General features: G+C 39.0%; 1 protein-coding gene and 1 long non-coding RNA gene across 3 annotated transcripts in view; one reads left to right on the plus strand and one right to left on the minus strand.

Annotated features, from left to right (window-relative positions):
- Positions 1-2,039, minus strand: part of LOC124628262 (uncharacterized) — a 12,118-nt gene extending 10,079 nt beyond the window's left edge. The window contains exon 1 of the long non-coding RNA XR_006982696.2: positions 1,024-2,039. This is a non-coding gene — a long non-coding RNA (uncharacterized LOC124628262). The remainder of the gene's footprint in view (positions 1-1,023) is intronic.
- Positions 1-12,965, plus strand: part of adcy5 (adenylate cyclase 5) — a 91,452-nt gene that overhangs the window by 71,034 nt on the left and 7,453 nt on the right. Inside the window, exons 9-15 of one of the 2 annotated variants that reach the window (XM_047156171.2) lie at positions 3,068-3,090; positions 3,884-4,043; positions 8,798-8,895; positions 9,903-9,990; positions 10,759-10,875; positions 10,959-11,123; positions 12,126-12,301. In XM_047156171.2, the coding sequence (XP_047012127.1) occupies positions 3,068-3,090; positions 3,884-4,043; positions 8,798-8,895; positions 9,903-9,990; positions 10,759-10,875; positions 10,959-11,123; positions 12,126-12,301 (827 nt within the window). The remainder of the gene's footprint in view (positions 1-3,067; positions 3,091-3,883; positions 4,044-8,797; positions 8,896-9,902; positions 9,991-10,758; positions 10,876-10,958; positions 11,124-12,125; positions 12,302-12,965) is intronic. The other variant, XM_017469280.3, reaches the window with a different exon arrangement.

The raw sequence follows: 12,965 nt of genomic DNA on the forward strand, positions 1-12,965 counted from the left end.
CTGCTTTCATTTGTTTCGTTCTTATGCAGTTGGATTGGTTTCAAAAACGCGCACACACCAGATATTATGCCGTTATCCAGCTACTTTCAATTGCTTTTAACAAACTCTTCGTTTTGACAGTTGTGTGCATTGGTTTAAAAAAAACACACACAAAAAAAACAATGACATCACATTGCTATCTGAGCAGAAAATGCTGGGTCCAGACTTGTATTCGAATTTTCATCTCATGTTGTCTTTAACTACCAGATATTGAAATGGTATACACGGTGACTCGTCAGTATGGGGAAAATACAAAATCAGCCAAACATTGCTGAAAATCCTCTTGCTGGTTAAAACCATCTTATGCCATAAAACCTTTTTCACTTCTAGGAAGTGACTTACAATTTCTTGATGTAATATACACCAATCAGCCATAACATTTAATACAACTGCCGGGTGACGTGAACAACATTGGTTATCTCGCTATAAAGGCACTTGCCAAGGGGTGAGGTATAATAGGCAGCAAGTGAACACTCAGTTCTTGAACTTGATGTGTTGGAAGCAGGAAAAATGGGCAAACGTAAGGATCCGCGTGACTTTGAAAAGGGCCAAATTGTGATGGCTGAAGGGTTTCACACCATGAAGTGTTTTGTTCCTCAGCAGTTTGCACATGATTGCAATGTTTTATTTATTTATGAACGTCACATCATACTTTAAACCATTTTTAGCCACATTTAATATTGTGGAACAACAGCAAGTTTAGGTAGTTCCTGTTAATTACTTATGTCAAAGTACCTATGAACAGTTGTTCACACTGCGGCCTGTGTTGTTTCTCTCTCTCTCTCTCTCTCTCTCTCTCTCTCTCTCTCTCTCTCTCTCTCTCGGTAAGTTAATAAGCCAAAAAAACGATGCTTGTCATGTTACTGAGAAAACAGAGGAAAACTTATTGACCATTACAAAGATGTCATGCTTTCATTTTTGTACACAAATGCTAATGCTATGTGGATGCAGAGTGAGTAGAAGTGGCTCTGACTGGGCTGATACCTTTTTCTAGTGAGCTCTGTGTGCATTCCAAGAAGAAGGTTTGACTTTAGGAATATGAATTTGCCTCAAAGAAGTCTTCCTTAAACGTGACCGTACAGCACAGTGCCAGTCACAGCAGGAGGGAGCTCGACTCAGTCACCCCTGCAGTGCACTTCCGGACACGTTCGCAAAGGAGAACTCCCAAAGCAGATCAGCAAACATGACCCACTCTTTGTGTGAAACAGTCGCATGCGTTCCCTTAGGATCCCCCGAACTAAAAACAGTGCAACATAACCATATTGAGTTTTCCCTCTGCATTTCCGAAGGTCCTCCCACAGTGCTATATTAATGCTGAGGTGACTCATGCATGTTTACAGCAGCACTGCACGCTCACGTGGTGCTTGAATGTGACCTCCCACAGATAATAGTGTTTACTTTCACTAATCCTTCCCACATCCACTATTATATGCTCGCTTTCTCATGCAAAATAAATTAGACTTGTGACAGGTGATCGGGGGGGAGATGTGCTCATCATTGTTGGAGCTGGAACAGAGAACTTGCTGCATTATGCATGTAATCTAAAGACCAGGTTATTGATGAGGAAGAAGAGCTGTACAGTTGTACTTATAACTGATTAATCTACTGACCATTTTCCTTTTTCTATACACTGTTACATGTGTAACTAACTGGTGGTTTAGGACAGCAGCTTTCCTTACAAAAGATGTTGTCTTAAAAAGATACAGGTGTGCTAGTTACCTCTAGACATGCTGTGTTAACTTGTTAAATTAGCCATTGAACATAGTATTGTGGCAGTTTTTACATTGTAATTTCTGCTGTAATGCTGTAAAACACTCATCACCCATGGCTCATCACTAGCCTGCACTTTTGGGGCAGTGAGTAAGATCCTTAACCCTCTGTGCTCTCAGGGTTTAGCATCGTGGCACTCTGACCCTGGCTTCCTTACAAGCTGGGATATGTGGGAAAAAAAAGTTTTCCACTGCATTGTACTTCTTTATGTGACAATCAAATCTGCCATTTTCTTAAATGCACTGTTTGGCTTTCCATAGTGCAGTAATCTGTGTCACACTTTAGACTGTCCCCATAAAACACATCACACTGTAATATGGTACTCGCGTAGTTTCCATACTTTATCCATTTAATTAGGTCCGAACTGACAAATTCACTACAAATCTTATCTGCTTATAAACGAGTATTCCTTTTCATTTTATCCATTGTGTGTGCGTTCATAAATGCGTTTGAGTGAAAGGTGAAACAGTGGAGCAATGCACACACAGATGCATAACCTAATAAATGTGCAAGTTGTATAAAATCTGGTGTGTATACCCAATTAATAGGATCATCCCCCTTTTCTGAACTGTTCTGTGCCACCTTTCACAAAATGGAACGTGAAAAAAATGAACACAAACCAAACAAAAATGAAAATTGTAACACGAAAGCTCTGCAAGTGTTCGAAATGACTTACTTATATAAGGTTCCATTTACATTTGTTTTACAATCTACTGACACAGTCATGTACAGTTGAATCTGATTTGCAATCCAGTGCATAATATATTAATAGAATGATGTACAGTTTAACAAGAGACCACATCTCTATTATTGTGATGTTTTGATATGCTTCAATAGTGATGTTTTCTCCAGAGGGACAAACTGGTTTACTTTTGCACAGAGTTATTAAATTAATGGTTGACAAAAGAAGAGGTTCTAATTATGAAGAGGTGGTTATGAGCAGCCTTATTCACAGAAGGTCGAATAGCGATGGTATGGTTTACGAGTCTTTCTTTAATCTCATTACTTTAGATTTTTGTGTTTGTACTTTTGCCATGTACATCCATGTGGGGTCACTGTTGTGCTAATCTGTGCTAAAAACCCAGAGAAATGAATTGAATTGGTTCCCTGGTTCTGTTGTTGTCAGTGTTGTGCACAGATGAGTGCATTGACTATCAGTTCCTCTGTCTTTCTGTTACACAGTTTCCATTTTTCTTTTTCTTTTTCGCTAATTTAGAATTAATAAAGCTCACCTGTTGATGTATTCTTTCCTCTTTAGGGATTTGAAGACCCCAAGGACAAGTAAGTAATTAATCCTTACCTCCTCTGGCCTAATTCTGGTTCATCTGCTGTGGTTAAAAAAAACTGCAAGTTATGCTTTTATTGCCACCTTGAAAAGCTGATGGGCAAACATTATTATTATTATTATTATTATTATTATTACAAATATTTATTAGCACAATAATAATACTGGTTATAACATAATAATCAAAGTGCAGATCTGTCAGGCATTGGGGTGTGGTGAGATTTCAGCCAGTGTTTTTTCAAGGTGGCACTAGAGGACATGTTTTCTGTTTTTGTGCTGGATGTCGAGACTTGTAATGCATGAGAAGCTGTTACTGCTGAATTGGTGGACGAAATCATTGTGCTACTCAGTTCATAATTGCACGAGATTCAGTTATCAGTCATCAAATTGTTTACACTCAAGCCAATCCATATAAAAAACATACCATAAAGAGATAATTCTAAATTCTTACATATTGGACGATCATAAACATTGTCCAGTGTTGATTTAGTATACTGTATTTTACCATATCAGATCTTCAGGTCTTGCTGTCATGATTGGAGCCCTACATGCAATAAAACACGGCCATGTACAGCCTGCATGACACAACCATTTTTGCTTAATAGCCTTCATGATGCAATGAATGATTAAGAGATCTGTGATTTGTTGGAATTCTGTTGTATGTTGTCATGTGGTGGGCTGAACTGAGGGCTCTGGTGGTGGGGCATGTCTGTGGATGACCGTCGAGATGAAAGCCGAGAGTCAGGAGAGGCAGAAAGTAGAACAACGGTCTCGTCTTGTGTTATCTAGACATTTCATTTTCAGAAATACTCAGGAAAACCTGAACCCTGAGGACGAAGTGGACGAGTTTTTGGGCCGTGCCATTGACGCTCGCAGCATTGACCGTCTGCGCTCTGAACACGTCAAGAAATTCCTGCTGACCTTCCGTGAGCCTGATCTGGAGAAGAAGGTACCGCTCAGAGGCATCGATGCTGTTAAACATTACATCTCATAGAGTACAGTGCAGTATATATTTACTTGATTAGCAAATGTAAAAAGGGGTTGAGTTTTGAATAATTACATACATAGATACATACATAGGTCTGTGTATCAAGCGAATGTAGAGATAAAAAGGCAGTAAAAAGAGAAAGTAGAGAAAGTCAATAATAAAATGACAGAAATAGACAGGAATGGTGACCACTGACTGTAGCCATATGCAAAGAGCATCAAACCCACCCCCCCATCCCCCACCCCCCACCCCTCGGCATGGTATAAAATAAAATATGTTATATATATACATATATATATATATATATATATATATATATATATATATATATATATATATATATATATATATATATATATATATATATATATATATATATATATATATATATATATATATATATGTATATATATATATATATATATATATATATATATATATATATATATATGTATATATATATATATATATATATATATATATATATTTGCACATACAGCATGACAAATAATTAACCGCACTTGAAGCTAAAATTAAAAATGAAACATCCAAAACTGTATACGGTACCATAACGAAGATGTATGTCGATACGTGGAATTCTGGAGGGAACGTCGGACGGCGTGGCGTGGGGACGTAATGACATGTGCCGTTAATCCATCTATGTTCTATAACATGTAAAAATGTCTTATTCAGAATAAGGTCAATAATTAGATTATTGCTCTCCATGTAAATGTAGTCTATGTCTGAACACATTACAAGCATATGGCTGAAACATGAATTTCTCTGGAAATGCGATCTCTGCCAGATCTGTTAATAACAAATCACTACATATCATGGGAGATTAAAGCCCCGTGCCCAAGAGCTTTATCTAGATAATCTGATGGTTATTTTGAGATCATCTTTTGAGAGCAGGGAATGCAAAGCATCAAATGAATGTCATGTGGGGAGAAAGTGAATGTTTGGCACAGCTCCGGAGATGTGATCTGACCTCGTGTGCAAAAAACTGACTGAGAATTCTATTGATATCCTAACACCATTGATACTCCTGACAATTATGTAAATGCACTGGTTGTTTTAATAGGGTAAAACTTATTTTCATAGATTTGGATGGAGTTCTAAGGATTTTTGTACATGCATAAAAACATGGATGGGATGGATAGGTATGCATTTTTACAGTCTCACAGCTGAAATAGAAGCTAGTATGAGAGTCAAAGACACATTAGAAATTCTTTTGGTGTGAATTGACCCTTTAATAGCTACCACTCAGTTGTATGTTGTTTGTAAGTTTTAATTTGTTACAGATGAAATAAGTAAGTCTATTTTATGAAGCAGCCTATTTACGTTGATGCGGGGTTGCATAAATAGTGGTCTGCACTTATATAGCGCTTTTTTAACCTTAGCGGTTCTACAAAGCACTTTACACTGTTTCTCATTCACACACTCACACACAAAGCTGCCATTCAAGGCGCTAACTTGCCATGCAAGGCGCTGTGTTGCCCAAGGACACTTCAGCATGTGGAGTCATGTGGGCCAGGAATCGAACCGCCAACCCTATGATTAGTGGATAGGATAAGTGGATCTACAACCTGAGCCACAGCTGCCCATCCACAGTGAACATCCATACGTTGTGAGAAATGCTACTGGACTAGTAAAACTCTGCTAAGAGGGGGTCTCGGAAAGTAGCACCACATGTAGCCTAGTTTTGAACCAAAATACACTATATGCCAAAAGGTTGAGGACATCTGAACATCACACCCATATAGGATTCTTCCCCAAACTTTTGCCATTATGCCTTTGTGTGCTGTAGCCAGAGTTGGGAGGTTTACAGTTATAAATTACTTCACAAAAAATGTAAACAGTAGCGTAATCCAAGTATTGCAATATGAAAGTAATGTAATCTGATTATTTTTTAATTACTTCAAGGTCACATATGCAAATAAAGTCAAGAGCAAAGCAATATGATCTGAAATACTTTTATTTAGAGCTTAAAAACATGTTCAATGTTTGGATTTGTTTTAAGAAAAGAAATACATTTGTTGCTCATGTGAGTCACAACTGGCAAGAGAGAGCCAGAACTATAATCATGCAGAAGTCTATATTGTGTTATGTCAACAGCAGGGCTCCAAAAAAAAAAATCTATTAAGGAGCCATTGGCTCCTATAAGAAAAAAAACAGGAGCAAATGATTTATTATTTTTTTAAGTGCCACATAAGAATGAACTTGCGTCCAAAATTTTTTAAACATTTACTTGGTCATCCTGTCATGTGTGTACGTCTCCTTTTACATCGTCAACATTTTCATCCTAGTTCACTTAAAATGGGAACTGAACTTGTCTTGTAGGTCACATGCACGAGACACTGCTCGTGCTAACGGGGTTTTTGTGGAGCACTCTGCGATCGAGATTTTTTTTTTTTATGCTTTTGACGTTTTTTTTTTTTCCCCCATCACAGTCTCTGTCTTGAAATGGTTCTTTCTGGTAATGAAATCTGTTTTCGCCGCTATTTCTCTGCCCGCTTTGGAACAAAAGTCACAAACCATTTTGTGTGTGCGATGTTCGTACCTGAGTCATGCAAACTCTTGAATCTTGAGTCTTAAAATGGCTTTCTGCACTTTACATGGGCGTTCACAGATTGAAAAGGAAAGATGGTCCTCTGTGCCTGTCATTTTCTCTCTATCTCTCAAGCTGGCACAACTGGAGCCTGCTTTTTTTTTTTTCTTAATCATCAGGTGTGCCATCAGTATTGGTGCTCTGAGGATTGTTTGAAAAAGTCTGATATTTTTCATTTTGACATGTTGGAGCGGAAAGCTGATCCTCGCTTTCCCCATGCATATTTTGGCACTCTGGATGAATTTGAACTAAGTGAAACAGCTATCCCAAACACCCCCCAAGCCGCACTGAAACTTTCGTGCAAAGCGTGTCATTTTATAGCGTCGACACAATAAATTATGTGACGGGCTACTCCTCACAGGACACGCAAATAAAAAGACTTTACATGCAAATTTTTCAATCAAAACAATTCATTTCTTTGCTTTTAAATGGAAAAAAAAAATTGTAATCCTGATAGTGCTCCCATTTTCTTATTAAATGTACCTGTTTTTTGATGTAACCTTAACGGATTACAGTTACCAGTTTTTTGTATCCTGATTGCATAACGCCGTTACATGTATTCCATTCTTCCTTAAGCCTGGCTTGTAGAATTAGAACTAAGGGTCCCAAACATGCTCCAGCATGACAGTGCCCCTGTGCACAAAGCAAGGTCCATGAAAACACGATTTGCCAAGGATGTAATGGAAGAGCTCGAGTTTCCTGACCTCAACCCCATTGAACACCTTTTTGGGATGAACTGCAATGCCAACTGTGCCCGAGGCCTCCTTACTCGATATCAATGCCTGACCTCATTAATTCTCTTGTGGCTGAATGGACATCTCCCCACATCCACACTCCAAAATCTAGTGGCAGTCCTTCCCAGAAGACTGGAGGATATTATAACAGCAAAGGGGAACTAAATCTGGAATGGGATGTTTAAAAATCAACTATGGGTGTGATGGACAGGTGTCCACAAACCTTTGGCCATATAGTCTACACAGCAAAATCCCCAGTGTTGATTTAACACCCAGAGGGTTGAATTTCCACTCTTCAGTGTTTTATATAGTCTACACATACTGTGTTTATATAGTCTACATATACATAACACTCTGGGTGTTAATTCAACACTAGGAATTTTACTGTGTATGTTTTGAATATCCCATAGTGCCAGCGGATTTTGAGTGTCACACCCCCTTTGTGTCATTTCGCTCCTTTCAGTCAAGAACATTAATTTATGACCTTTAAAAAAAAAAAAAGTTGACTTGCACCCAACTAAAACAGCAGCATGTTAACTACAAATGATCTACTGTATGGGCTGGCATGACCATGGAGTCCATGCTGTTTTGAACTACGGCAAAAAATGAACTCCATGTTCCCTGAGTTCAGAATGAGTCAAACAGTGAAACATTAGTAAAGCATAAGCATTATTTGAAGAGAATTTATAGCATCGCACCCAAAGCCGTGGTCACAACTGAATAACCATGTGCTTCAAATCAGTCACGACTGATCTAGTGACGTTCGGATACCTACATCATCACGAGGAAGGGTTGCATAATGCATCACCCTCTATTACCTTTTGTTCCCTTTTTATCATGAAAGTCAATTTTCTTTCCTTTCTTTTCTGGAGACTAAAAGGTGACAGAGGGTGAACATAACACATTCACATCCTCAGGCTGCAATTACTTCCTATTTTAGTAATAAACAAGTCCTTTCTGCCTTAGACAAGAGATTGTCGTGCCAAACTAGGTGTTAAAACAGACTGCTTTTTGTTTTCTTCCGCTGCTCGTGTTCCAGGTAAGGCTCTGAATTTAAGATAACCACCTCCTTGCTATTTAACACTCATCCCTCTTTGGAAAACAAATTCATTTAGTTCAAATCGATAGGATGTGCTTTCAACCCAGCAAACAAGTCTTCCTATATCGTTTGTATCATTCGAGATATTCCACATTTATTACGTGTATCCCGGAACTTGATACCGTTCCTAACCTTGTGTTTCCTCCATTTCCTGCGTTTACTGAACTGCTTTAGATCGTTTCTATGCCTTAGTTTCTATGGATCGTTCACGTATGAGTAAAAATAAAGTCTCTCTCTCTCTCTCTCCTTTCCTTCTCAAAATCTCACTCTTAAGTATTCAAAGCAGGTGGATTCCCGTTTCGGAGCATACGTAGCCTGTGCCACTCTTGTCTTCTTGTTCATCTGCTTCATCCAGCTTGTAGTCGTACCACCGTAAGTACTGACTATCATGCTTTACTTTATGCACACGGTAATAACTAATTAGCTGTGCTGCAATGGATAACATCTGAGCATCTGCAGCAGTAAATTTTACTATAACCATAAACTCTGTGCTAGGAAAAGAGGGCTGCTGTTTTGAGAGATGTAATAGAATTCCAGAGGAAAGCACAGATGTGGGTTTGTCCTTCATTGTATAAACAAATCATGTTAAACGCCAGGGACGTCAGGTGTAAAACTGATGTCGCTTTAGCACTAAAACATGGTGTACAACCAAAAGCGTAGCACCAAACAATTCGGGTGAACTCTCTCACCTTGCCTCAGGGATTTTTGTAGAACTCGTTCCATTTGTAAACGGTCACTTTTTTTTTTTTTTTTTTTTGTTAGGACACAATGACGGTGCTCGTTAAGACGAGACCGAGTCATTGATTTGTAGTTTGTAATGTAAAGCTCATTCATTTAAAATACAAAAAGAGAGCACATGCGAGGTTATGTTGAACATTTCTTTATTCACCCAGGCAGTACAGTATGGGCTTAACATTCATTTCTTAGTTATCTTACTTAAAAAAAAAAAAAATTTTTAAAAGGTAGATATCAGGAACAGCTCAAGCGTGCCGTGTCCTCAACACCTTTGCTTTTTTCAATGAATGAATCATGCTATTTTAACACGAGGTTGGTTTCATTAGACGTGTTACTGCATCGCAGATTAGTTGCACTTGGATCGAGTGAAAGGTTTTTTTGTTGAAGTAAATCAATTCTCAAAACAGTTGCCCAATCCTGCAGTTCTTATTTATGTTTGCATTATGTGCATTATCTGGTCTCTTTTCCAATTAATTCGCCACCACCTGTTTGGCACCAGCGCATTTCAACTGTTTACTGATCAATAAATGGCCCCATAAGTTTGTTTGATCCACTTCCTCATGTTTTAGGCTTTCGGTGTTGTATAGTTTTTATTTCCGTTTACTCTCTCTTTGCTTATAATATTTATTTCGTCTTTTCCTCAGCTCCAATCTGATGATCGGATTCTACGCGTCATGTTTCATCGTTCTCATGGTCGTTATGTTCGTTTCAGTCATTTACTCCTGTTTTGGGGTAAGTGTCCTCTTTTGGCAGCTCTCCTCCACATCATTAAAGCATTTTATAAGCAGTTAATGAATTCACCTCCAGACGTAGATGAATGAATCCGCTTAGTACAAAACGATTTCACATGACAACACACCGTGACACAGTAGAACCTCAGCAAAGACCCGATCCACCATCGCAGGCTATCCGTGACACTGTTGGCCAGGCTTTATGGAAAGCTAACCCACAGCATGATGTGTTAGACAAACATTTGCTAAGATAAACGACCCATGTGGATGGGATCTTTTCATCGCTGGTGTTGCCTCTGAGCTGGTGCAGAGGGACCATGTATCAGACAAATACATAAGCGGCCCTGGCGCGTATTCATGCTCGCTGTCCCAGGGTGATGTCAGCCGAGTACCTGCGTTCTTTCACCTAGAGAATAAGCTTGACCTTTTGGTGAGCTTGTAAATCTAAAATGTCTTTCAGAAAATGATTGGCTTACTTCAGAGCGTTTGATGCCCCCACACAATTGCTGCTCAGACTTCCTTTAATTTGATAAGAAGACTAATGCTGTGAGAGAAGAACGAGCATGTTCGATAATACAATATCAAGATTTAATAAGAATAAAATGCATTAATATGTATGATAATTGGATCATAATTCATCTTAGCCGAGATGTTAATATTTTTTTTATGAGAGCGTAGTGAATATTTTAATCCACATTGCTTTCACATGCGGAAATTAAATGTCAATAAATCTGTGAAACACTCCTGACACCTCTCTTCTCTTGGGCAGCTTTTCCCAGTGCCCCTGCAGCACCTGTCCAAAAAGATTGTCCAGTCCAGACTCAACAGCACTCTGGTGGGCGTCATTACCATTGTGCTAGTCTTTCTCTCTGCCTTCATAAACATTGTGAGTATGCCAGCAGGAAGTAAATAACGAACAGGTCTTTAATGGGAAGCTGGACCTTAGAGATGTGCATTTGTTCCCTCCAGTTCACCTGCAGCACAGATGATCTGAAGTTGTGTTTGAGCCAAGAGTTTAATATCAACCGGAGCAGTGTGAACGCCTGCCATGTGCGCAGCTCTGCCTTTAACTACTCGCTGTCGTCCCAGAAGCACCTCTGCCACAGCTCCTTACCCACCTGCAACTTCCCTGAGGTGAACTTGGCTCTCTAAACACTTCCCACAGTGACTACGTTTACACGGACAGCAGTAATCTAAGTATCGACCTTATTCTGAATAAGATATTATTGTGATTAAGGTGTTTACATGAGTCGCTTTTAGGATACTCCTTTCATGTTCCCGTTTTACATGTTATAGAACAGAGATAGATTAACGGCACGCGTCATCACGTCCCCACGCCACGCCGTCCGACGTTCCCTCCAGAATTTCACGTATCGACATACAGTTCGTCTTCGTTATGGTACCGTATACAGTTTTGTGTGTTTTTATTTTTAATTTTACGAAAGCTTCAAATGCAGTTAATTATTTGTCATGCTGTACGTGCAAATAGACGACTGCTTGAAGCCGTGGGCTGCGTCCCAAACCACGTACTCGCCTACTATATAGTAGCTGAAATACATGTATTTAACCTACTATATAGTAGGTAAGTACACGGTTTCGGACGCAGCCGTGCTCTCTTGTTTGTCGTCAAACGATTGAGCACTGGCGTGTGTGTACGTGTCCTGTCGCAAAATGCGGTGAAAACTCCCACACGACGTTAATAGTGTGATTAAGGTGTGTACATGTCTGTAATACACGTCGATAATGCGACTAAAACAGGAATACTCCACATGTCTTAATTCGATTTGTGTTCACTTCGAGTATGACTTTAGTCGGATTAAGGTCATCGATAATCGCTGTTTACATGGTAGTTTCTTAATCAGAGTAACGTCTTAATCTGGTTAATATCGGATTATTGTTGTCCATGTAAACGTACTGACTGTACCATTTAATACCTGGATCAATCGTAACCGTAGATTTAAATATGTGAAAATATGTCCTGAGTTAATAGCTCTTTAACCAGTGCTTGGAATGTTTATATAAATCTAGTGGACATGCTGAAGTGTTTATACAAAGGTGTGAATGGAACGGACCCAATGACTCGGACTATACTAAACTGGTGTGTTTGTGTTTTTCCCAACCCTTCTGCTTCCTCAGTATTTCTCGTCATGTGTAGTGCTCAGCCTTCTGGCATGCTCTGTATTCCTGCAAGTCAGCAGCATTGGGAAGCTCTTCCTCATGCTCTTCATTGAGATTCTGTATGTCCTTATCATGGAGGTACCCGAGGTCAACCTGTTCGACAACGTGGACCTGCTGGTGATGGCCAACGCCATGTGAGTGACTCTGTAATTGTGTGTTGCCTCTTTACACACACAGACAACACGCTGCAGACACTGATCCCAATCACATATTGTTTGGAAATTCAATTGTGGCCCGTGCAATTAGTTAATTGGGAACTATACCACAATTGATACCTTCCATAATCCTGATTTATTAAGATGTTTTCAGTCCAGTTATCTCAGTGGAGTGTTTTGAGCTTTCATCCGTGAAGTTATTTTACTGCCAGATGTTGAGAGCACACTAGGATTCTTTCTGTTCTTCTATACTGTCTATGTTGTTATTCATTCATGTTAATCGGGAAAACAAAAGAGAAGTGCTTTCTAGTCTGATGCTTTATTGGCTACGTATAAAATATGTAAGGGATTAAAAAAATAATTGTTGTTAAAGTAGCTTTATTGCATCATTGAGTCTATATGGCTTAGGCAGAGGTCTGGGTAGCATTACATCATTCTGAAGCAGCAGTAGTCGTAATAAACTGCTTATAAAATTAATGTTCCCGAAGTCATGCCTTTTAAATCATAAGGCAGGGTTCGTACAAGGTGCTTGAATTTGGCTTGTTGAAATTTAAGTACTGGAAAACCTTGAAAGTAGGCATTTTTTTTATTTAGTGGTGCTAAAAAAAGTGCTTGAATTCTAAAAAGTCCAAAAATACGAAAT

The sequence above is a fragment of the Ictalurus punctatus genome, chromosome 6 (genome assembly GCF_001660625.3).
Source record: "Ictalurus punctatus breed USDA103 chromosome 6, Coco_2.0, whole genome shotgun sequence".
NCBI classification, from domain to species: domain Eukaryota; kingdom Metazoa; phylum Chordata; class Actinopteri; order Siluriformes; family Ictaluridae; genus Ictalurus; species Ictalurus punctatus.